Consider the following 26,897-nt stretch of genomic DNA (forward strand, 5'->3'; position numbering starts at 1 on the left):
TTATGTAGTTTTGGAAGTCCATGTAAAATTGGTACTGTAGGCATATTAACTATAAATAATTAAATAATCTAATGTTATTAAGTTTGCAGCTAAAAAACCTCTTAATACATTATGTACAGTAGTTATTAGAATTCATATTTTTTCTATATCAATTACTTCATGAACATGATTATCATTCAACATTTCTTGCATTAGTTCTAAATAAAAAGTTTTGTCCAAGACAACCAAGGATCCACCTTTATCTGCTGGAAGGAATACTAAAATCTTATCTGCTTGTAATTCAAAGAGACCTTTCCATTCATTACCTTTCAAATTATGAAACATACCTCAAAGAGGTCCATTCTTAAAAATTTCTCTGATGTCATTCTCACACATTTGACAAAACACTTCTAAAACTGAGTCAAGTATCGGCATAAATGTACTCTGTTTCTTATACATACACATATCAGTGTTCATTGGAAAAAGAGTCTTTAACATGACATTTTTAGCAAACAATTTTAAATCCAAAATCATGTCAGTCAGTAACATACCTGTAGTAGGAATGTATGTAAAATCTTTGTGAAGCAGCGAACATTGCATTTCAGTTAACACTTTGGAAGATAAGTTAAACACTAATTGTCTGTTTGCCATTGCCACATCTTTTTTATGGATTGGTTGTGGCCTAATTCCAGACTTGAGTGCTGTAATTTTTGCTTCCAGGCTCGATTGTATCCTGGTGAGTCTATCTTCCTGATGAGAAGCAGCAATAATGGAAAAGCCAAGGTGCGTTCTTATTGTACATTCACCTTCCTTCTCACTACTGGTTGCTGTTGATCTGGCAAAGCTGTGGGTATATCCTGACTCATACTTTGACCAATAACTAACACTGGTTCATCTTGGGCATCAATAGAATCTACAGCAATTGTACTAGCCAACCCCTGATCTTTAACAAAAATAGCGGCTCTAGATGTAGTATTAATGAGACCTTCATTCCCTTGTGGATGAGTTGAAGTCCTTGGCCATGAAAAAACATGTCCATTTTTAAAATCTGACAAATCTCTATCCAATCTTTTCTTTTTCTGGGCCATTAGACGTCTTTCATATGCGATATACTATCGGCCACTTTATTAATCAATGAACGTTCAATGGGTAGGAAATGATTGATTAACAATTTGATATAACTGAAACTCAACTCCAAATTTAACTGTTGCCAATCTTTCAATAAATCAGCATAAGTGTCCCTATATGTGGGCATTTTTAATACCCGAAGACTCCTGGAACTACTTTATGGTGCATGCAGGCTTTTAAATGAAGCCATTGACATTGAAGACATTTCAATTTAAACAATCATCTTCTAAAGCTCTGACTTCTTTGTAGAATAGTTCTTTATCAAAGTTACTCACAATAGCATCAGCTTCATTATAGTCCAAATAACAGTTCAGTAATGGATTGCAGTTGACATGAACTAACTTCTCAAAATGATGTATCTTCACTGATTCATGCACTGGACAGTAATCTAACTCAATATTAAAGCCTTCTGCCATGGTTCACAGTACTCAGTGGGGCATCAAAGTGCTCACCATTTGAATAAAAGGTTGGATATTTTATAACTGCTGCCATGGCTGGTCCGTTTGGATATATATATTTTCTAAATATAACAAGTAAATTCTGTATTTCTGAAAGTTTCAAATTATTCATTAACTAAACCACATTATAAAACAGAAAAATCAGTGATGTATGCATTGGATGTCCATTGTAGTTATCATAAAGCAGGAGGCAGGAAGAACAGACTAGACTAGGTAAAACAATGGTTTGACAGCAGCTTATAAAAAAGGAACATTTTCTAACAGTGTCAGTCTTTCCATCTACTTCTCCTGAAAGTACCTGCATACTTAGGTGGTGAGTAGGGGTATATTAACTAGAAATATTTAGAAAGCTTTATCAGGAATGAAGGAAAGAATGTGTATCTGTTAGAGAGATGAGGCCCACCTGACCCACCAAGTGACCCCAACCTCCTGCCTACATATTTTGCTTTTATACCTTTCTAGTATATGACTTGTCCTGCTATTTGTTTTACACATTATTGGTCACCTTTTTTTCCCTGGCATCCTTATCTGAGTAGTGCCCTTTGTTAAAAAGAATACTGGAAGCTTACCTGAACTATTCTCCTTCTACAATTCTCAGACTGTATTTTTATTTATTCATTTAATTTAGTTTTTTTTTTTTATCAGGGCAGGGCACTGATCAGATCTGACCATTTGCAAGTCAACTATGCTCCCTCTGGTTATTGTAAAAAATTAGATGTATAACATTCAGGTTTGCTTGTTCGTACAAGAGTACAAAAATACACCGAAATGCAGTGCATTATGTACTTTTCTCATTTGGAAATCCCTGGTAACTCTGCAGAAGTAACTACCAATTGAGCAGTAAGCCCACTGTACTGGGAGAGTAGTGATAATGTAACAGGCTCACAACACAGGTATGACGATCGAAGGTTTGTGAACAGAGACATTGTATGTGGTTGGAGTCCGGAGTGTGAAGAACAACTATTTATAATACAGCAACCTGTATGCTACTGGTGAAGGGTAAAAAAGGAGAAGAAACCCTTTCAGAAACCATGCACAAAGTGATTAACAGTTTGTGACATCTGTCTACCTGAACTACACTAAAACATTCGCACTATGAATTCAAAACATAGAGACAAAGACTACACACTGTACCAAAGGGGATAACATTGGCTTGCTTGTAGTAGAACCAAGCCATAAATGGTTTTACTAAATCTGTGTATGATCAGCAGATATAGGATCTCAAATGTAGAAGTGGACAGCTCTCTTGGTAGTAAAACTTCCAATTAGTATAGCTTTAGCTAAAGATAGTGGAAAAGGCAGCTTAAAATGAATAAAAGTCCTAGATGTTTGAAAGCTAAACTGTAAGAAGATGGGTAGAAGTCTGACAAGAGAACTCCAAAGCACAAGGAACAAGATCAAACATAGATGCTACATTTATGCTGGCAGTTGAGGCTGGCAAATTTTTCATATATACACTACAGCATTATAAAATAAAGATAAGCATCGATATAGAGAAAATCAGGTAGAAACCACTGAATCAGTGCTAAATGTCACACAGAGATATATTACACATTGTTAAAGAGGATGAAATTACCATTGTCAGTTGTGTTAATCTACAGACATAGATGAAGGATTTAATGCCTTTCATTTTTTTTAGTTAAAAATCATTGTTTTTATTTCCAGCTGAGCAATATGCTTGGACTGTGCATACCAAAGGGGGCATTGTATTTTGATGGTGGGCTTGATAAGGGATGAATATAGTAATAAGATGGTTTCTTTGAATCTTGAAGATATTGCTTTTGAATATAACTGTTACAGGTAGGATTTCCTGAGTGTGGTGGAAACATGGAAACATGATGACTGAATGAGAGAGAGAGTTGTACACATAAGTACCCATGTCTCTTATGACCATATCTGTTTGAAGAGGAATATTACTTAGAACATCTGAGGTGGGAGCAGATTTTTTTACAAATTGGTACTATGTTGCACTTTTTTGCATTTAGCTAGAGACTGTTTTCAGTACACCAGACGTACATTTTCCAACCCTTTTTGGTGAAGTTTAGTATTAGTAGATGACTGGATAACAATGCCCAGCTTGTGGTTGTCAGAACACTTTGTCATCCACACTTCAGGGATATTAGCTAGGATGTCTGCAAAGTAAATGCTAAACAGAAGAGGACGAAGCATGATCCCTAAATTCCCCCACTGTTTACATTTTTGTGTTCAGAGAGGATACCAGCAACATTCAGTACTTAGGATCTGTTGGATAGCCAGTTTGCATTCCAGTGAACAACACAGGAGTTTACATTAAGTCTGACTTTTCAATAATATTGATGTATGGAGCACATTATATTTAAATGGTGGTAGTCATGACAGAATACCACAGAGAAATATCCCACCACCTAGCAGCTTGAACCCATGTCACAGTTAATCAGGTCAGTTACATATTCCATGGCTTTGCATATGAAACTAATCACACTTATGGGCCTGTAATTCCATCTGTCCATGATGGGGCCACCCTCCCTTCTGGAGTGGCATCACTGCTGGTATGCAACAAACATTAAGGCCAAGGCCAGTGACTAAACTCAGCTTATTAAATAGTTGTTTGCTTGCTACAATTTCTTATGCGGATTGGTATATTATCAGGTCCAATGGAGGAAGTATTTTTAGTCTTTGAGAGCACCTTTAGTACTTGACCTTCAGTGATGATGGGGAGTGTCTCAGGCCTTAGGGACAAGTGGGCTTTGAATAGTAATTGCCAGGGTGAAGTTATCAATTAATTTTTTTAGTTAATATGTTGGAAGTGTCTGCTGGGTCAGAGTGGGTGGTGCCATCTGGAAAAGGAAGTGAGCAATGATGGGTCTTATTTCTTAGTTTTCTAATGTAATTAAAGAAGGATTTGTAGTTGTGCTTAGCTTCTCTTACGAGCTTCAGTTCATGGGTGGCCAATTTTTGTTTATGTTGGTGGGCCATCAGAGTGGTTTGCTTTTAAACTTCTCATTATATGTAGATCTGGTGGGTACTGTAACTTCTGTACATTTATCTAACTGTATATAGAACTCTTGTGTAGCTCTCTCCTGAGACAATGTCTTAGGTTATGATGGAAAAATTAATCCTGAAACTTCATCACAGAATCTAATGGATTTGTATATTTGAAATCCTTGTATTTTGAGTTATTGATATCATCTGGTTTAGAGGTTCTGTTAGTGAAAATTGCTAGTTAATGCTCTGACTTAACTAAGGAGGGAGATACCAGGGGAATAATACATAAAGAAGTTATATTCATAATGATCAGGTCAAGAATATTATGCCCGCTAGTGAACCTGCTAATCTATTTCTAGGAGCTTTTGCTTATGAAATCTTAGAAGTTTTGGGCATATCCCACATTTGAGGTATAGGTGCTCCAGTTTATTGATTGGTAGTTAAAATCTCCCAAAATAATGGAGTTTTTGTGTATAGGGAGTTCCTTGATTACATCCAGGTACTTTCCATGATTTATTATAGGCTATAAACTGATAGCTTTGTTTAGTGTGATTTAGATCTCAATGAATTGTGTGAGTCTCTGGGGAATTGCCTAGAGGTGATGTGGTCCCTAACACAAACGGAGATGCCACCTGAGTGGCCACTGTGGTCTATTTTTAAGGGAGGCCTGAAATATGTTATACTGTGTGGTTGGGGGTTGCATAATGGTTAAGGTGTTTACCTGAGCAAGGTACAGGGTTTGATTCTAACCTTTGGTCACTGTCTGATTATTGGCTTGGTATGTAATAATCTGCAGACTAATTGCCTAGTATTTACCTATGAACCTATGACTAAGCATAACAGGACACCGGGGAAATCCCTTTATTATTTTCACTGAGTGCCGTGGAATCTTTGATATCTACCTAAACTACTGTTAACTTGGGAAATGGGACCTCATTTTGGCCTTTCATGTCCCATGGTCAGAACAGGTCTCTCCTGGTCATGTGCCAAAGGCCAAGGGTCTCATTAAAAAAGGCAACTGAGTTTAGAGGCATTTTGTAGAAATGAATTTAAATTTTTTTTTATTGTGCATGGCATGCTAATAATCCCACTCATAGATATTACTCACCGACCACTTTTATTTTTATCACTGCAGAATCTAAGCCAGCCTCGTTCATCACCATGATTGAATAGTTGCCTGAATCATCTCTCTCAGCACAGTCAATTATTAGACTGCTGTGATCAGGGTGCGACTCGGCTCTTATTCGTCCACCGCTGTCTGTAATGACCTACAAATTATCAGAATAAACAGAGAGTTAATTAGTTACAACATGCTCATATATTTACCACTTGGTTGGATATTATAAGATCATTCCCAGAGTACCTCCACTTTTGGAACAGATTGCAGCAAACCAAGTTACTTCTAAAAAGCTAGCTATGTGATAGTTTTGCAAGCAAACCTCCTCAGTAAAGAATTGACTAGGCCTACATAATTTCTTTTGTTTCAGCTGATGTACTCTTACTGTCTTACTGTTTCTTCTCTTGTAGCAGTCTGTATAGCTAATTAAAATTCTCCGCATAATCTTGGTTCTCATTTCACTACAGCATTACTTATTACAATACATGTTCCTCATCCCTCTAACGAAAGCCCTACGTCAATTAAAATAGAACAATCCTGTTGGCTGACTGACACAGAGGCAGGGTATCTCTCTGTGCTACCAGCAATGCAGGCTGAGAAATACACTTGGGTTGGATGAGGGAAAATATAACAGTGCAGTTCAGTGATTCTAAGTAAAGCAATAGATAACATCTGTAAATGTTATTAACTTATCTTGAGGTTGTTTCATGTCAGAGTTGGTTACAATATGCAAGGGGGGGATACAGGGGCAAACTCTCCTGAATAGGAGCTGCAAGGGCTTGCCACAACATTACCAAGGGATTTAATTTTTAAGTTTATTTTTATAGTTTTGTTGAAGTGCTTAATAGCTTCTTTTGGAATTGCTGAACTCTATTATAACCAGAGGGAAAGGTGGAAGCAGTTATGAGGAGGGGTGCAGAATTCAACATAGTGTACATGATGCTTGGTGCAGTCCATGGTATCCATCACAAAAACATTCATCCAGGATTATCAGTTATCAATAATTATCAGAAGCTTAAAAAAATAAAACAATAATCCTTGGCTGTCTGCTTTTACTCCATGGATCTGACAATTATCAGCCACAAAGGCTACAATCACTGGGAAACTGGTTGACTCACTACAAATGGGTAACACGGGTACATCTTTAAACAAATAATTGACAGAAATAGAAATTGTGGGACTGTAGCAACCAGGAAGTTAACAGTCATAGCTATTGGGTGGGGATTTGGGGTCAGTCATAGAAAAACAGAAGATGGTGATGCTACTGTGAGGTAGGAACATTTTTAGAATACTGTGAATAAGCAAACATTCACACACAGGCGGGTTGCACATTGTAAATGCAGAAATATGAAAAAAAAAAACTTTTTTTTTATTTCTGAGAAAACAAAATTGCAAGTCTGCAGTAACTGCATTGTTTCTAATTTTAAAGTTTTCATGACAGTACTTGCAAAAGCCAATTAAATTACACTGGAACAAACAAGAAAATAATGCTGACTACAAAATGCTGAGTAATGAAGACACAGAAAAATATATAGCTTAGGGTGGGGGTGGCATGGAAGAAGCTGGAAGGAGGTAGCATAAACAGATAACGTGGGACCAAAGTAGAAACAGTTTGAAGTGATCAGTCTCTTCATCCATCTGGTTCTTGCATCACTTTAAGTTGAAAATATGTCATAATGAAAATATAACATTTTAAAACAGTTTGTTCTCTGTGCTCTAACAAGTTTGTGTCTGACTCATTTTAACAGTCTTGTTTGTCCCAGCTGTTTGCAAATCTCCAGCCCTGCTGTGATCTGACTAGCATATTTTTTTTCCTTTTTTTTTTGAGAGCTGATTGTGAGAAACTGTCGTCCAGGTGGCTATTGGAGCTTTAAGTATGGCGGTAGCCTGACCAGTGCATCCACAATACTGGTCAAGGATGCATGCATGCTTCTGCAAAAGGGATATAGCATGGAAGTGCTGCTTGGCAGATTTGCCCAAGCTCATGGTCCTTCATGCTGACTACTGTATCTCCAAGCCTCTATTAGCAGTCAGTGTTGCAGTGGACTGGGAATCCTCCCCTTCCTTGGGATGAATGAGTTGACATTCGTCATTGACTCACATCCCCATCTGACACCTCCAGGGCCTGGGCTCTACCAGATCCCAGGTAATTTGGGTTGCAGTCATAATGTTATCCCTATACTTAATAGAACCAGCCATCTGGCTCATTTTTGGAATGTATTATCTCTGCCTAGTTTAATTGATTTTGCTTCGGGCAGCCATGGTGGTGCAGTGGTTGGTGTTCCCACCTCACAGCAAGAGGTTCTCCGGTTCGATCCTCAGCTGGGGTGCTTTCTATGTGGAGTCTGCATGTCCTCCCTGTGGTCATGTGGGTTTCCTCTGGGTGCTCCGGTTTCCTCCCACACCCAAAGACATGCTGTAGGTGGATTGGATACTCTAAATTCGCCCTAGGCATGAGTGCGTGTGTGTGTGCCTTCTGTGGAAGGTTGGATGTCAGGCTGGCAACTTGACACCGTAAAACTTTACTGCCAGTCATGAGCAGACTGGTGATCTGCTGTGGTGACCCCTAACCGAGAAAAGCTGAAAGAAGAAGAAGTTTAATTGATTTTGCTTCATAGTATATTATTTCCTACTACCATTTTTCAAATGGAGCCATCAGCTGCTAAGCATTCATGTATATAATGTTTTTTACTTCACTCATAAAGCAATTCAAATTTGCAGTTTATAGGATTATTGTTTTATGGAGCACCAAGCTAATATCTGTTAAATTATGGCACTACTGTTAACAGTTGTATTCTCAAATCTTCAAAAGTTAGAGTGGACACCACTATTACACTCTTCTGCTATTATTATTCAACATCACCAATAACACCTAGCACTGTTTCTTCTTAAAGGATACATGGTTACCCTACAGTACAAACCTTTTGTCTGGAATTTTCATCTGCCCTGCCTTTCCTCCTCCCTTCCTTTTTAACTTCTGGATAACTTTGCCTCTCTCCACATCAATGTCTAGTAATCGCTGATTTTTGGCTTGTATCTCCTCATCCATAGCTTGTGATGTTGCTGTTTCATGGTACATTCTCATCTGTATAATGCCCTCTGTCTTAGTATTTGTTCACTCAGCACCCCTTTTTACTACTGACTGAGATGACAGTCACTGAACCCTTTGTTAACTTTTTAGTGTACTCCACTATCTTTACTTACTCCTTTGAGGTTGTGCACAGCTATCAGTATTTAACACTCTGTCTTTCTCCACAAAATTACTTGTGTGCATCTGATGTCCCTGTCCTTTATACTCCTACCTCATGTCTCCTTACATTACATAGAATACTTTGCCTGTTATATGGACCTGTCGTATTCCCCTGGCATACTACTCATTTTATTTTATTTATTTATTTATTTATTTTATTTTACATTTGTTGACTGGGCTAGTCTAACTGGATATATGTCCATTTTCAGTGGAGGCCTGGGGAGAAAAGCTCCACATATAACAAAACAGAATATTGCAACTACAGATACAGTTCACTTGTCAGACATAATAATTGTATACAAGGTAACATAGTAATTATGATAGATAACAAACAAAATAAATATGTTTTTTTTTCTTTTTTTGACCAAACACTAGTAGAAGAGAGAAAGCAATTAGAAGGGTGTGAGACATTTGAAAAGAGTTGTGTAAATGTCACAGAAGAACAGATATTTATTTACAAGGCAGGGACACGTTTAATGGCAGTGACCCATCTATAAAGCAGTGACACATTTGTAAAGGCCTTCCTGGCTACAATTATCCTTATCTATAATAGTCTCTGTGAAAAATGAGTTTTGTAAAGTCTCAGGATAGCTATATGAGCAGATTAACAGAGGGGAAGGAGGTAGCTATGGGTTGAGTAGTATTTAATGCTAGACTTTGGGATAACAGGAACAGGGATGTCAGTCAGGGTTGGTACAAGGACATAGCCAGTGGGTTTTAAGGTATATTTTGAGTTCCTTTTTGAATAGTGGAGTGGAAGAAAGAGATGTGAGTTCACTAGGAAGTAGGTTCCAGATTTTTCCCACAGTATTAGAGAAAAGGGAATCCCCTGCTTTATTGTTGTTTTTTGTCTAGATACCAGTAGTTTATTTGCTGAGCGTAGGTGTGTAAGATTTTTATATAGGCTGATTAGACTTGTGAGTATTGGTGTCTTGCATGGATGATAGAGGGTCTTATGGGCAATAATGAGTTTGTGGAATAGAATTTGATTATGCAGCTCCAGCCAACCCAGTTGTTTCAGATTATGGCAGTGGTGGGTTCTAAAAGGGGAGCCAGTAGCAAATCTGGCAATGTTATTGTAGGAGGTTGCCAGCTTGTTGAGGTTGCTTGTAGATAAATTAGTGTATATAGGAGAGGCATAGAAGAGAGTAGAGATAAGGTGGGTGTGGGTAATAGTAGTTCTAGCTATGGGAGTAAGGAAGGGTTTAATTTTATAAAGAGAGCCCAATTTTCTGTTGATTGACTTTGTGTTGTTGATATGTGTATCATAGTTAAGGTTGTGGTCTATAATTACTCCTAAGAGTTTGGTGGTAGAGTCAGAAGATATGACTGTGCCATTATTAGAATTGATAGTGAAGTCAGTAGGGGTGGACTTTTGTGTGGGAGTAAAGAGCAGTAGTTTAGTCTTTTTGGGGTTAAAGAGGAGACATCGCTGTAAGAACCATTTTTCTACTAATTCAAAAACATTTTGGGTAAGGGACTGCAGTTCAGAAGGTGAAGCAGCGGAGCATATTAATGTGGAGTCCTCTGAGTATTGTATGCATGTGGCTTGAGGGATGTTTACATTTAGATCATTAATAAAAATTGAGAATATAAGAGGGCCTAATATAGAACCTTGGGGTACACCAAGGGTGACAGGAAGGTGATTAGATAGATTGTCCCAAAGCACTGCCTGTTGCCTGTTAGCTAAGTAGGACTTGAAACACAGCAGTGCATGTGTATCAAGTGAAAGAGACTTACGTATATTCAACAGTAGGTGGTGAATGACCATGTCAAATGCTTTAGAGAGATCACTAAAGGTTGCTGAGGAAAGATATTATTGTTACGGTTTTTGTTAATTTTGTTGTTGTCTTTCGGCTTTTCCCGGTTAGTGGTCGCCACAACGGAACTCCAGTCCTCTAATGATTGGCAGTAGATTTTCATGAACGCCGAGGTGCCAGCTTGACATTCAATCTTCAATGAAGGCACGCCCATTTACGCATGTCTTTCAAACACCCACCCAACCGCAGGAAGGACATGCATATGGTCAGAAAATGATAGGAGGGTAGTGGTGGTGCTATGGAAAGGTCTAAAGCCATGTTGAGAGTTAGCTAATAGGTTATTTTGGAGAAGGTGGTCTAACAGTTGATGGTGGATGCATTTTTCCATAATTTTAGCTAAGGGAGAGAGTAGGGCAATTGGACGAAAGTTAGAGAGTTCTGTTGAATTACCACCTTTGTGTAGGGGGATAATATGGAAGATTTTCCAAATGGATGGGATGGTATCTTCTGTTATGGTTCTATTTATTAGGATAGAAATAGGATATGCTATAACTTTAGCTGCAATTTGCAGATATTTGGCAGGTAGTAGGTCAGCAGAGGGGGTAGATGGTTTGAGTTTGTGGAGAAGGGTACAGATGAGGGATGTAGGAACAGGCTGTAACTGAAATGAAGGCGCTAAGTTAGTTGAGAAGGAAGGCAGATTGGAGGATACAGAAGATAATGAGTTAGTGAGTGACTGGACGGCATCAGTAAAGAATGTATTAAAGGCATCAGCAATTTGTTTGGGAGTATCATGGGCTATTCCTGATGGTGTTAGTGTCTTCGGTTCGCCTGGATGCAGGAGTCTATTGATACCTGTCCAGAATGTTTGTGGTTTATGCTGGTTAGTTTGTTGAAGTTGAAAGTAGAAGTTTCTTTTATCTAATAGTATTGATGTTTTAGCAGTATTTTTAAACTGTTTAAATTTTAAATGATCAGCTGGGTCTTTAGTAGTACGCCATTTGGCCCAAAATTTGTTTCTAAATTGTATTTTTTGCTTAGTTTCCTTAGTTAGCCATGGATCAATTTTTGTCCTGATCCTAAGGGTACAAGTAGGAGCATGGTAGTCCAAGATTTCTAAGAATTTGGAGTTGAAGTATGTCACTGCATCCTCTAGCTGGAGGTGTTGTAGGGGTGACCAATCACAAACCCTAACTTCACTGTGGTAGCTTGTAGGGTTAAAATGTTTATTAGAACGAGTGGTTTTGTAAGCGGGTAGGGAGTACTAGTTTTTGTCTAATTATATATGTTAGTGAGTGATCACTAATGTCGTCTGGTAGGATGCCTACTTTATATGTTGGGGACTGAGTATTTGTTAGAATCCAATCTAAGGTGCTTTCTTTATTAGCTGGTTTGTGGATTCTGGTAGGAGAGGAGATAGTTTGGGAAAAGCCATGTAGATTTATATGGTTAGTAGGATTATCAGTATTACCAGGAGGAAGATAGGAGCATATAATGTAGATGGACTTACAAGTGTTTAGTTGAAGTTTAGCGATAAGAGTTTCAGTACTGGTATCTGAAGGTGGGAGTATATCTAATGAAGTAACTTGGAGGCCAGCTTTATATATTATGGCTATGCCCCCACCCTTCTTGTTCAGGTGATCTAATCTCAAAATATTGTATCCTGGAGGAGTGATTTCATAGTCTTGGGTTGCTGGTTTTAACCATGTTTCAGTTAGGCATAAGATATCATATTTATGTACTTCTAGGAGAGCATGTAGGTAGGTCACTTTATTGTTTATGCTTCGCATATTTAGGTGAGCTATGATGAGGGAGTTAGGAGGCCTTGTAGGGGTGTAAAAGACAGAGGGAGAGGGTCTAACTGGGTTAGTGTGGCAGTTATAGGTGGAACCAGAATTGGGATGAATGTCACCATCCAGTAGTAGGTGTTGATGTAGTCTGTGTGTGTGTGAATTAGTGGATGATAGAATAAGTTGTGGGTTTTCTTGGTTTGGAGATGTTTATAGGTAATATGGGCAACCCTATGATACTTTGGGAGGAGACAGATGGCTGTAGATATTATGTTGATGTGTTCAAGGGTGGTTGTTATAGCTGGTAGGGATGTTTGTTTAGAGGGATGGTGGAAGTTAGAGTAGTTGAGATGTTCATAGGTTGTTAGGATATAGGATAAGAAAAGGGAGGGTAGGAGCAAGTACAAGATTAAGTGTTTTAGGTAAGTAGACATGGGTGCATTAGGCATTGTGATATAGAAGTTATAGGTAGTAAGTGAGAGGTGGAGTATGTAGAGATGTGGGAGGAGTGATGGCTTACTTAGGGAATATCCCTAATTAGAGGCAGGTTAGGATTTGGTAATGGGACTGTGGGAGTGGCTAGAGAGGTATAAGGCTAGGAGCACTGGGAGTGGGTGAGAATTGGGGGTAGGGTAGGGGAGCAGAGTGAGCCCGCAGGGTGAATGCAACAGGTTCAGACAAGTAAGAGAGAGTTTGGAGAGAACAATCAGTGGATTGTTAATGCCTATGAGGGTACAATCAGGTATGTAGAAACTCAGGAGAGCAATAGGACAGGGGATCCCTGAGTGCTCTAGTGAGGAATGAGGAGGATGTAGGAGTGATGTACATGTAATCTACTACAGCACTGTTTAATTTTAAGTTCAGATAGGAGACGGATGGGGTAAGAAGGGTGAGGAACACACCTAGTGAAGGTAACCACCTGCTGAAGAAAAGTTAATTGCAGCAGAATCAGCTAGTTTGAGAGAAAGAGTAAGAAAACAAAGGTAGAGAGTCTCTGGTTATTAGCTTCTGGAGACTATTCAAGGAGGAGAAAGGTTTAGTTGCTAGAGGTGGAGAGTGGCATGGCTGCTGGGCATCTGGCTAGATAGTTTATTAGATACAGATGTAGGTAGTTTAAAATAAAGGGCTGTCATACACATAGGTATGTATAACACGTACTTCTTTCCTCCCTTCAGTGCTAGGACTCTTAGCTTCCTTAGATTAGGTAGAGGTGGCTGGTTTTGATTGAAAGGGGTCCTTATTCTCTGGCCAGGAAATCTCAGATTTCACTTTACAGTATAGAGGGACGGAAAGTTAGAATGAGCCGCTAGGGCCAGGAGCACACAGCAGCCAGGGGAATATTCAAGGTAATAAAGATCATGGTGCGTGATGGTACATGGTACTCAGCTACTCTTTTTAAGCCCATCTCCTCCTCTTTCTGCAAATTTAGAATTTTTTTCCTTGAGTGTTGACCTTTCTTTTACTTCTTTGTCACTGCTAATCCTTTCTTTGCAGCAGACCATTTCACCTTCAGTCATATTTATAAATTTTCTGATCCCTTTGACAGGCAGTCCCTCAGTAACTCTAGAATCACTGTATAATGCCAGAACACTTACTGCAGTATTCTGCTACTAAATCATCCATAAGCCAGTCTGAAACTGGATTTCGGTGTACTGAAATCAGCAAATTTCCTTCCAACGCTTCTTGCGGTTTACATTGCTGGAGTGCTGCCATTGGTATACTGAATTACCATTGCACTTTATTGCTAACACTCTGACCTAACTGATGAGGTTTTATATATGATGCATTGCATTTTGTTTATTCTGCTCAATGATATACACTTGGAAGCAACCTTTCATGTTTCTTTTCAGAGTAAATGTTTTAATAACTAACTAAAATATGTTGTACATTTTGCAATGTTTGCCTACTTCAGCACAGTTTAAGACAGAATATTGTGTCAGGTAGAAACAGATTAATTCCTGATGCACTTAGGCTGTACAATAAAGCATTTACAGTTTCATGATGTTACCTTATCTCCTCTCTTCCATACAACTTTTGGAGCAGGTTCCCCTGAAACTGGGATTTCTAATCTTAGTTTATTTCCAGAGACTACAGTCACAGTGTAGTCAACTGACTTAAGAAAGTCTAGATGAATTTTTGGTGGATCTGTAAAGAAATAAATGGTATGAATGTTTTATTTAGTTATCTGGTGACTGGAAAACTGAGCTGTTATGAGTAACATTTTAAGCAAATACCCATAGCTGTAAAAATCCAAATGCAGAACTAAAAATGACATACCACTTTTGAATTAGTAAAAATAATCCAGCCAAGGATAAATAAATAAAGTAAAAAGCTGTGTGGATTAACAATGGATGACATCGGCTATCAGAATTTTAGCTCTAGGAGTACCATGAGCTCACTTAATATTCTTTCTAGGTTTAAATCTACAACTAGCAAACTGTTAGCTATAGCTGCAGTAACATGCAAGTCAACAAGATTTTTAGATAAATGACTACAAAAATCTACTATTATAAATAAAAAAAACATAACCCAACAAAGAGCTGAGTAACAATATTAGTATTAAGGGATAAGTGCAAAAAGGAAGAAAGAAAGCCATAATTTCAAACTTGTGTAGAGCAAATGCCAGTATTTATAAATACCTTTAAAAAAAATTCTCATAAGACACAGGCAAACATAAATTAATAGAAAAGAAAACAAATCATATTAACATTTTCCATTTACATACATTATATAACACATATGCGTTCTTTCTTTATAACTGCCATCAGTCCAGCATTGCACAACTTGCAAATTCCTGCCTACAAACCAATAAATTATAAAGGCAGCTGATTTACAAGTTTCAGAATTCTTATTAAATGAATGTTGTAAGTAAAGGGTTGCTTTTGTGGAGCAAAAAGACATCACTTTATTTAAAACAATAAACTTAGCAGTAGTTGCAGTTTTATTATGCAAATCCATTTTAAACAGGCATTTAGTTCACCTGAAATGGTTCTGAGGTGCAGATGAGTTAGGGTTGCTCAGTATACACTTTTACTAATGCATGCAGATTTGGGCTCAGCTGCTAATTCGGTATATATCTAGCTACCCATGCGAAGGCTAGATGTTCTATGAAGGCGTATAATTGCTTGTCATGACTAACTAAGGGCTATAAGTTTTTATATATATATATACATATATTTTTTTATTTTGTTAATTAGGTAGACCCTATAAGCACATGTTGTTTTATAAGGCAAACTTGGGAACATTGTCCATTCATGTGACTTGTCCCAGATTTCAGACTATGCTAGTGGAGATTGAAAGATACTGAACAAATCAAGTCAATAACTACAAACTGAAATTCCTTCACAGCTCATACTGTTAACCCTCTGTCCTATAATGGTGATTGTACAACATGATTGGAGGACAACCTAAAATCCAGGAGAGTGCCAGAGGCAGCATAACTTCATTCAGCACAGGTTTTCCCTTGACCAATTTATTTTATTCCATCTGGGTGGCAGCAGATGAGGATACATGAAGGTCAGTGGATGTAGGTCACCTGGACTTAAAATGTAACACAGTGATACTTAAAAGGAAACTAGCAAGTACCATGGTTGCTTGAGTGAGTGCTGTTTAGCCTATCTGCTGATGACATCACAAGGGGTAGCAAGGTGACTATACCAAAGCAGAGACAGTTGTCAGGATCAGAAGGGATATTCTTCAGAATGGACTGGTATACTTTACGACAGGGGGATGCAAATGAAAAAGTATAAAACCTGTGCTTTGGGGATGGTAATTTGGACAGGTAGATCTAAGGAAAACAGAAGAAAGGAAAGGAATGGCTGTGATATTCATTTGGCCTGCTTTCATTTGCTTACTCATATGTTTACAACATATGGGATACCTGACTACAAGGGAGCGACTGGAGCCAACATTGGTGGCATAGAGTGATAAAACTCTGACTATGAGTCACGTGACCTTGGATTAATTAATGGCTTTGGTAAGTGATAGATCTTGTGAGGAAGACAGCTAAACCCATCCGAGGGGGGAGGGGGGGGCAGAGTTGAGCTGACCATGTAATGCTTAGGTACCTTGAAGGAGGACCGGCATGCAAATACACAGCTTTGATGGGAGGTAGCTTTCAAGATGCAAGTGTGGGAGCATGCATCCATGTGGGGAAGGCATTGTTGGCCTCTGTTCTGATGCAGGCCATCTATCCCTCTGCCCAAGGTAGGGGTTAGGACATTAGAAATACCTTCAATTCCTGGGATATCAGTGAGGGCACTAAACATGGCATTTTAGATTTTGTGATTAAATGTAAAAGCATTAATTCACTAAGATCATAAAATAAAAAGGTTAAGATAAAATATTAAAAGCAAGTGTTAATATCTGAAGCAAAGTGATATTCAGTTTGCATCAACAAGATTTGAGAGTAACATTTCACTCTGAAAAGCCAATGAAAGAAAAGCAAAGGTGAAAATTAGTAGTGTGTGTGTGTTTGCTAAGGTGAAAATTATAGTGTGAATGTGAGTGTATGTATGTGTGCGTTTGGCAAAGGTGAAAATTATAGTGTGTGTGTGTGTGTGTGTGTGTGTGTGTGTGTGTGTGTGTGTGTGTGTGTGTGTGTGTGTGTGTGTGTGTGTGTGTGTGTGTGTGTGTGTGTGTGTGTGTGTGTGTGTGTGTATACTATGTATAATTAGTACTGAAGTCCTTAACATGTAACTGCACGTTCCACACTTTCATAACATCAAGAATACTGATGATATAGATGCTTGACTTACCTATTACATGAACTTTAGCAGACAGGGTTATGGCATAAGCTTCAGGAACAAATGTGTAATCACCTTCATCATCTACTAGGGAATTCATTATTATCAGCCTATGGATTCTGCATGGGAAAATACATACAGTTCATGATATAAAGCAGAACGTAACCACAAAAAATTATCTGGATCATGAATGAGTGCTTACTTATAGAGCAGGAATGTATCAACTAAATCTAGTAAATGAAATAAAAGTGCGTACCTATTGTTTTCAGTTATACTGCTGTGTAATCAGTTAAAGAAAGCATCTAGCTTGCAGCTGCTTTCAGTACACTAGGTATGTGCATATTCCAGCTCCTTTATGGAGCAGTTTAGTATCAGCGGATAAAGAGATAACAGTGCCCAACTTACAGTCATAAGGAAACTTGGTCAATCACACTTCAGGGATATTACCTTGGATGTCTGAAAAATGAATGCCAAATAGGAGAGGGCCCATCACTTATTCCTGTGTACTCCACTACTTACAATTTGATGTTTAGAGACTTACCAGTAACTTTCTCTATTTGGGTAACCATTGAACAATCTAGCAGAAAATATGAGGGTTTATATTGTTTGTTTAAAATTTTAGTGCTATTTGTTATCAGAAACATATCTGAATGATAGGGCAACAGAAACCTAAAACTCTAGATGTCAGTACAGGAATAGAGGATGAATGGCTAGGAAACTCTGAGTCAGTTCAGTATAGAATCATACACAGAAATGTACAAGAAATACTAGTATAGAAGCAGAGGGGATATAATAGAAAAAAGAAAACTACTTGAGTGGAAATCCCCAGGAAGAAAGAGAGTGCAGACAATGAGGTATGCATGAGAAGGCATAGCTTTGAAGCAATTTCTGTAGAGTAAAGCAGAGAAAGCAAGTGAAGGTAATCTACAAGTAACAGGAAAGAAGTAATGCCGATGATAAATGTTGTTCTGACATACCCCTATATACTGGGAGAACAACCCAGAGAAAATAAAAGAGAGAGAGAGAGAGAGAGAGAGGTGGCTGATTCCTGTGGAAAAAAGCTGCAGTAACCAGTTTTTTTTTTTTTTTTTGCTTCTACCTTGGGGCAGATTGCTAAAGAAAGTAAGCCTGAATTAGTGGAATTACAAGTAATCTACATACATTTTAAAAATGCAGTCAAAATGTTATATTTAAGTAGAACAAGAAAGAGCATAACTAAGGTTGTTGGAGAAGATAGTAAACACGATGTCTCTATTACTTCTTAACCACCCTATTATGGATTAAAATGATCTTCTGTATAAACTAAAGCAAAGAAAGGGAGGATATTCTGTATCTGTTACTAGTGCCAAAGCTTTATAGGATACTAGAAATTAAGTTAGCCTATACTCATGTGTTAGAAGGGTACCTGGAGATGGACAAAACTAAGGCAAAAGAATTAGCAAGGCTTTACTGGTCAGGCATAATGAAAAAGATAGAGAACTTATGTACCGCTTGGCTAGAATGCCAAACAGTCATACCTAAACAAGGTCATGAAAGTCCGTTGACCTCAAATGCCTGTCACAGAAGTACCATTTGAATGTGTTGCTATGGACTTCATGGGGCCATTAGTAAAATTCAGAAATGGATATCAGTACATATTGGTCATAAGGGACTATGCTATTACATTTTCAGAAGTAATACATAAAGCTAATGCTAAGTTATTGCTATGGAAATGGTACTGCTACACTCCAAAGCGTGTATCCCTAAGGAGATGTTTACTAACCAAGGCACTTCTTTTACCTTCGAGGGGTACTACATCTGTTTTATCAGTGTTTCAAATTTAAATAGTTGAAGACATCTGCCTACCCTCCACAGACTGATGAGTTAGCAGACCAGTTTAATAAAACATCAAAAGTCACTGTAAGGAAAGTTACTGATGCGATCAGGAAAACACTGGGATCCGTTGTTACCCCACTTACTTTTTGTAATCAGTGCAATCAGAGAGGTCACTCTCGTATTTAGCTCACTGGACGTTGGACAAAAGAATAATGTTTGGATGGCGAATAACATCAGGAGTCGAGGAAGGAAACACAAATATTTTTATGGGACTTTAATCCTCCAGATGTGAACTGGAACATGACCACACCTAATAAAGAAGGAACAGGAAAATCCTGAAAATATTGCTATATACTGGTGGCTGTACTAAAGGGTGAATGGCAGTGATTGCTCTACAAGCACGGATAATAGAGATGAAGGGGATTGTCATCAGTAATACATTTCTCAATTCATGGTGTAAGAACATGTCATATGTTTAAAACATAAATTTAGAATTATTGGGGTGCAACTGAATTTCAATCTTACCATTTAACACTGCCAGCACTCCATGGACTCTTTGATTGTCCCGTATCACCTGGCTTTGGTATTCCATATTACTGCATGGGGGGATTAGCTTTTCAAGGAGAAACAAATTTGTAACAACTTCTGCCTATGTGATGGGGAAAGAGTCATGTGCTTGCTGGCTGGAATATATGGCTATGATGTTTTTTTCTTTATACCATCACTTTCTTCAGAATGGTCTCATATGCAGCTCTTCTAGTGCATACAATGTTTTCACCATTGTGACAATACTGCAGTCCTAATTTTGGCATTCAGGCATGCTATCCCATATAAGCCATTCTTAACTACATGCCTGCAGGTACCTGGGGATTGTCTCCTGATCTCTATAAGGAATTCCTATAACTGGACAGCACAAAACAATGAGTCTTGCAGCAACCATCCCTCCAGGAGGAGTAACACATGAATTTAGTTTTAAAAAACTGTTATTTATTTATCCTCTGGTGGATGAGCATCCTTGTTTTAACAACTTAAACGATCCACTGAGTTAAGTAGAAAGACTTTCAGACTGTATACATGATGTTCAAAGGAAAGGGAATTCTCAGTTGCCTGATGACATTTTCATTAGATATTGGAGTACTGTTTATACTAAATGTTGAAAGTAGGTGTTGTTTGTCATCTTTATCAAGGTGAATAAGAAAAAATATAATGATGGATTCTCTGTGTTGTTTGTATAACTAAGTTAAACTCAGAGGATACAAAATAATACAGAAAAACACATCCAATCAGTAAACCACAGCAGTCATAAAACCATAGTATCATTTCAATATTGATCGACATTTCACTTTTTCACCATGTATCTAAAAGTGGAAAATCACAGGCTACCTGCTGAGTTAACCACTGCCAAATGTACACTGGGAATATGAGTATGTAACCCACAGAACTGCATGCGACAAGAGAAGCCAGCAGGAGTTTAGCATCTGCTGTCTTAGGTTGCTGACTCTCACCAACAGGTGAACACCATGGGACTATAACAGAAGCAGGAACAAGAGGCTTGAAAGCTAGTCTCTGCCTTATTCTATATCATATAAGCACAGTCTCATCCCGTTCCTTGTTCATCTTTACAATAAATCATATTTTGCGCTATCTGTGAACCGTGTGTGATACCCACAGTGTATATTGTTACACTGCAATCATCTTAGTCTTTATTCATTTATTTTATTTTCTGTAATATTTAGACTAGATCTATCTTGCTAGTGGTAAGCCGAGTGGAAGCTAAAAAGTTAAGTTTCAGTTATTGAATCTTTGTCTTTGAACTCACCATAAATATACTGTCTATGGACAGAGACTCCTGAACTACAGCTAGAACACCTATGAATTTTCACTTAAGAATTTTTCACTTTTATATGTATATGCGTTTCCATTCAGGGGACTTTGCCCCCATATATATATATATATATATATATATATATATATATATATATATATATATATATAAATATATATATAAATATATATATATATATATATATATATATATATATATATATATATACACACACACACACACACACACACACACACACACATATACTCCTTATACCTATTTCTTGTGTCCCCTTCCTAAATTACATAAATCCACGTATCCAATTTCAGGTAGATCAATTGTTCCAGGTTGTGGGTTACTGATCGAACCATTTTCTGAGTATTTGGAATTTTGTTTAAAATTCCTTTTGGATTTGGTAAGAGCACATTTGAAGGACACACACACACACTGTTTTTTTGCATTTTATTGATCAGGTTGTGGTTGAACCTATGACTTACACATCAATACTCCACCATCCTGCTATCAGGCCATTCAGTATTGGTTAAATACTAATAATGTGTATATGGATGATTCCAATGATTTTCTTCCACAGTTGCTAAGGATAGTATCGGAAAACGTGTTCTTTTTTGGTGACCGATGTTATTTACAGTTATGTGTTATTGTGATAGGTAATACATTAGCAGTCATCTTTGCCGAGTTATTTTTTGGAATAAGTATGTGTTTCCATTTTTTGCATGATTGTTGGCTATTCTTGGATGGCAACACAGAGGTGCTCCATCATTTTTTGCATTATCTTAATAATAATTGACTGGTATTAAATTCACTTATAGGATTATTTAACTTGAACAATATTGAGTTTTTTTTAATGCTGCCACTTCCAAATCTAAAGATGGAAGCCTAAAAAATCATTGTTTTTCAGAAACCATTCACTAAAATTTCCCTCCTGAGTCATGATAGCTGACAACCAAGGTTCATTAAGGACAATATAGCCTATTCGCAATTTTTGAGGGTATATAGAATATGTATCAATAAAATTTATTTTGATGAATGTTCAGGAGTTATGAAGAATAGATTTATAAATAGGGGTATATGGTACATAAGATTTTAGAAGCAATGTTTGATGTAAGTGAAATCTGACATTGACAAATACCCAAAAATGATTTATTTTTCTGCAAAGAAAAAAGTTCCTCACAGATGCCATCAGTTCATTGTATGACTATTTATGAACATGATTACAATCAGATTCAGTAGGTAATTAATGAATACCGTCCTGTACTGTTAAACAACCCTGTTTTGCCTCATCTTACATCGGAATGTAGATCTAGCTTTCAATGAAGCAGAAATTTCATAGAACGTTTTTAAAGAAGAAAGTAATTGAAAAATTCCTAAGTGCCCTGGGGATAAGATCCATGGGTAAAGTATTTGTCTCAAGTGCATTTCCTGTAGCTATATTATTCCAGCTGCACATTTTACTACACTAAATTCCTACAAATCATTCAATATTCACTGTCCTGTTACTTGTAACACACAATAAGTGACTTAGTAGTGTATGGCTGTGGCAGTTTCTATGAGGAACAAACAAAAATAACTTTGAAGGCACGTATTAGTACACATTTGAGTGACATCAGATGTAAGAAGATGCCTAGTGCACTTTATAAATATGCTACCATACATCCTAGGCCAGTATTAACCTTTATTGGTATTGAAAAAGTGATTCCTTATTCTCAGACCTCTCACTCATATTTCTCATATATCAGAGTTACTTAACAATAAGGAAGAATGCTGGGTTATTCAGACTGGGGCTTTATATTAACCAGGTTTAAATGAACATAGTTTTTGATAGTTCACAAGCTACTTAGGAATCACTATTCTGATACATATTACTCACATCAGTATTAATTTATTTGTATATAAACTTAATAATCGTTGACAAATGCTTATTGATTATCCGTCATGTAATTGTTCTTTCATGAGATTTTGTTATAAAAGCAGGATGCTTGTAGCACTATTTTTCTTTTATTACACACTGAAGAAGCTGTATAAACGTAGTTAAACTGGCTTATGGAGTTAGTAAAGCACTTTTGGAAATTGTTTGGAAGTTTGGTTATTGATTATTAAACACTAGATCAAGTGTTGAAGTTTGCTGTTTTCATGTTGTTCCAAATGACACCCTTCATGTTTGCTGTGGTTCACTGACTGTGTGAATTTTATATATATATATATATATATATATATATATATATATATGTATATGTATATATATATACACACACACACACACACACACACACACACACACACACACATATATATACATATATACACATACATATATATATATGGGATCACTACTAAATCCCAAATGTGCAAAATACTGACGACCAAAATTGCGAGACCACAGTACCGAAAGATCACAATACCTAAACTAATAAATACCGAAGTACACAATCACAAAATATTCATAATGGTGTTGCAATTTCATTGTACTATGTGGGATAATGTAGTGGGGTATAAAAGACCTACTTTGATGTAAATGCGCTGTACGACTATGAACGAGCACAATATGTCCGACAACAGCTACAGTGCACCCGGAGATATTGGCCGATTGTACAATTGAATGCAGTCGCAGCAAAGTAAAGAGGTACTAGTAATTGAAGGTTACGTGTACCACCTGGAAAGGAAATCTTATCCCCGACGATACTGGTGCTGCAAATATAAATGGAGTGGAAGCTGCAAAGGAAGAACAGTGACACTATCATTATCTGAAGGTGAGCAACTGATAAAGAGTACACCCCACAACCATGCCGGAGATCCTTTTGAATTTGAAAAATATAAAGTGTGCGGTACACTAAAAGAGAAAGTGTCTCTGTCTAGAGATGCACCTTGCATGCTAGTGGAAGATGCTATGGCATCAACGTCCTTGCAAGTCTATCCAATAAAAAATCGCTATTGCAGCAGATCGGAAGGGTTAGGAGTAAAACTAGTAATGAAACACACATCCCTGATTTAACATTAAAAGGTATAGATATGGCCATGTTCCCCTTTCAGAGTGGTACATTCATTGAAAAGCGCATGGTAGATCTACCCTCTCGTAATACTGTAGTAGTCTTTAGCACTATCAATAATCTCCATGATTTAAGTGTAGCTACTATCTGGTTGATGGATGGCATGTATTTCTGCAAAGGTGTGCTCTGCCGACAACTATATAGTATTCATGGCATAGTGAAGTATGTCGGGTATAGCAAGTGTGTGCCGTTATTGTATTGTTTGATGTCTAAGAAGTCCCTAAGGGCATACAACATGATGTGGCATTGTGTATTATTTTTACTATCAGTGCATGAGTTCCCATTAACACTACAGTTCATCCTTTGTGACTTCAAAGTAGCTGCTTTGAAAAGCATTAGGTTAAACTTTGCAGACATAAAGTCGAAGGGCTGTTTGTTCCATTTTGGACGCAATGTTTGGAGGAAGGTGCAGCAGCTTGGACTGGGCTCACTTTATAATTCCAACCGTGGTTTTCAATTGGCGGTGAAATGTTTAGTTGGGCTAGCATTCCTTCCCGTATCAGACGTCAAACCAACGTTTAACACCTTAAAGGTGAAATTCCCAGCAGAGGGCATAGATATTCTGAGATTTTTTCTGATTAGTAAGTGTTTGGGAAACTTAGAAAGTTTGCTACAACGTCTAATGCTGTAACACGTTTTCCACCTCTATTTCCTATTCCATTCTGGAATGTGTCTGAACTAAATCGGTTATTTCTGCCACATATGCAGAACTCAGTGGAAGAGTGGCATCGCCGATTGAAATGTCTGATTGGCAGTAAGGCAACCGATCTGTCGGTCTTAATGAGTGCTTTGGCCAAAGAACAGAATCGTGTGGATGGATAGCGAGAACACTTGGTAGCAGGCTGTCCTTATTCTCCTAAACGCCAAAAGTTTGTTTAGCACCATACTCAGCGCTTACTGGATAACCAAAACAGTTATACTAGTTTGGAATTGGTCAGAGCTATTGCTCGTTTATTGAAGATGTGAGGAGTTTACTATGTCATACCAGAATACACTGGATGAAGTTTAAATTTAACTGGGGTTCACTTTGTCTGCTTCTGTTTATTGTTTACAGTGAGTGTTACGAAGTACTACAACAGATTTGTGATGATATTTACATTCATGGAACGGTGTACATTAGCATTCTGTGTGCTATTCATGTGGTTTCTGGTCTTTATTTTCAGTTGGAGTTATTTCACCTACCTGTTTCACTGTTGCTGTTGTCACAGTACTGAATTTCGATATTATGGGCTTTCGTGATTGTGTGCTTCGGTATTTAGTAGTTTAGGTATTGTGATCTTTCGGTACTGTGGTCTTGTGATTTCGGGCATCGGTATTTTGCACATTCAGGATTTAGTAGTGATCCCACACACACACACACACACACACACATATATATATATATATATATATATATATATATATATATATATATATATATGTTTAGTTGGTTGAGAGATCAAGTGGTTCAGTAAAAAGATAAAAAAATCAACTGATCACACAATACCAGTTTTTTTTTTCTGTGTATGATTATGGAAGAGCAGGGATAGGGAAATTTGACCTTTCCCCACTGTACTGATATCTCAGAGTTGGCATATATAATTAGCAGTGGTTGTGGTGGTGCAAGGTGATTTTACTGTATTTTGTTTTACTTTCGGTTAAGAAGTTATACTTGGTCAATTGTTCAGTTTATTGTCTTTTCAATTATACTTCATCAATTGTTCAATTTATTGTCTTTTCAATTATATGGGCATATATGGGAGGCGCAGTGGTGCAGTGGTTAACATTGTCACCTCACAGCAAGAGGTTCTCCGGTTTGATTCTCGGCTGGAGTTTGCATGTTCTCCCTGTGTTCGCGTGGGTTTCCTCCGGGTACTCTGGTTTCCTCCCACATTCCAAAGACATGCATCTGGAGCATTTCTCCCCGGGTCTCCGCTGAAAATAGGCTCTGTGGAACCTAGTCTACTTTGGATCACCAAAAGATTGCTATTTTACTTTACTGAACATCACAGCAGTGAGACGAGAACACCGGAACTGGACATCACCAATCCCTGAAGTTTACATCAACAAAAAAACAGCTGCTACAAAAAAATATATATATTTTTGCATTTTTCTTTTATATTTTTTGGCTCAGAGTTTTTGATATTTAATTTATGGTAAATGCTGAGCTGAAAAATTGTGCTTCAAAGGCTGATAAACAAACCTATGTTATGTCTACACAAACTCACCACACTGACAGTAATACTTATTTGTTCTCCTTAGATGATATTCATTACCAGAAGTAAGTGAATCATAACAGAAATATTCTTTTCAACTATTTTTGTGAGTTTGTATATGGTTACATTAAGCCACATATTTACTTCCTTAACTCTTGCTATCTATTGCTTTATACATTCAAAGCCTCACTTATATTATGTTCATGTGCAGTCTTGGGCTGCTATTATGGCTGAAAAGGGTGCATTGGACAAATCCAGCAATTTATTCAACAAATATGTAAATTAAGAAACAGAAGCAAGTCTTCCAAAGCTAGAGTGTTTACAGTAGCTATCAGTATAACTTAGTGAGACACATATATACATTTCTTGTATTGTATGCATAAACGTAATCTCTGGACTCTTACATTTTATGTAAACAGTACTCTGCACACTTGAGACTGATTTCAGCACCTAGCCTCTCTGTCCTATCAGTCAGATGCCGTATTATTGTTAGTGCTCTCACTACTGGAAATGGATAATAAACATACTTGTAATGGCTGCATCATTTTATTCTGGAATAATTTTTGCACAAGTCTTTATAGACTTAACTCAGTCTTAATGACAATGCAAAACTGTTAATACAAAAATAATTTGCCCGGTGTAGAGATGCATGTTGGATGTGCATCTTTTCATACATCCTTGTCATTTAAAGATTGAGCTCATAGTATTCATTAGTATTTGTCAGTCATCAAGCAGTTCACTTCTTTGCTAGAACAACAACTCAGTCTGCCCTTTATTTCAGCATTTACATAAAATGAACGCTGCTG

The 26,897-nt window shown here is 37.5% G+C and overlaps 1 protein-coding gene across 17 annotated transcripts in view; it reads right to left on the reverse strand.

The window, feature by feature from the left end:
• MYBPC1 (myosin binding protein C1) overlaps window positions 1–26,897 on the reverse strand; it is a 378,023-nt gene that overhangs the window by 150,256 nt on the left and 200,870 nt on the right. For all 17 annotated transcript variants that reach the window (XM_044087757.1, XM_044087759.1, XM_044087760.1 and 14 more), the window contains 3 exons: window positions 17,204–17,310; window positions 14,455–14,591; window positions 5,638–5,797 (listed from right to left, as the gene is read on the reverse strand). In XM_044087757.1, coding sequence (XP_043943692.1) covers window positions 5,638–5,797; window positions 14,455–14,591; window positions 17,204–17,310 — 404 coding nt within the window. The remainder of the gene's footprint in view (window positions 1–5,637; window positions 5,798–14,454; window positions 14,592–17,203; window positions 17,311–26,897) is intronic.

Source organism: Protopterus annectens, chromosome 11.part0 (assembly GCF_019279795.1).
Source record: "Protopterus annectens isolate FY-2018-M chromosome 11.part0, PAN1.0, whole genome shotgun sequence".
NCBI lineage: Eukaryota > Metazoa > Chordata > Ceratodontiformes > Protopteridae > Protopterus > Protopterus annectens.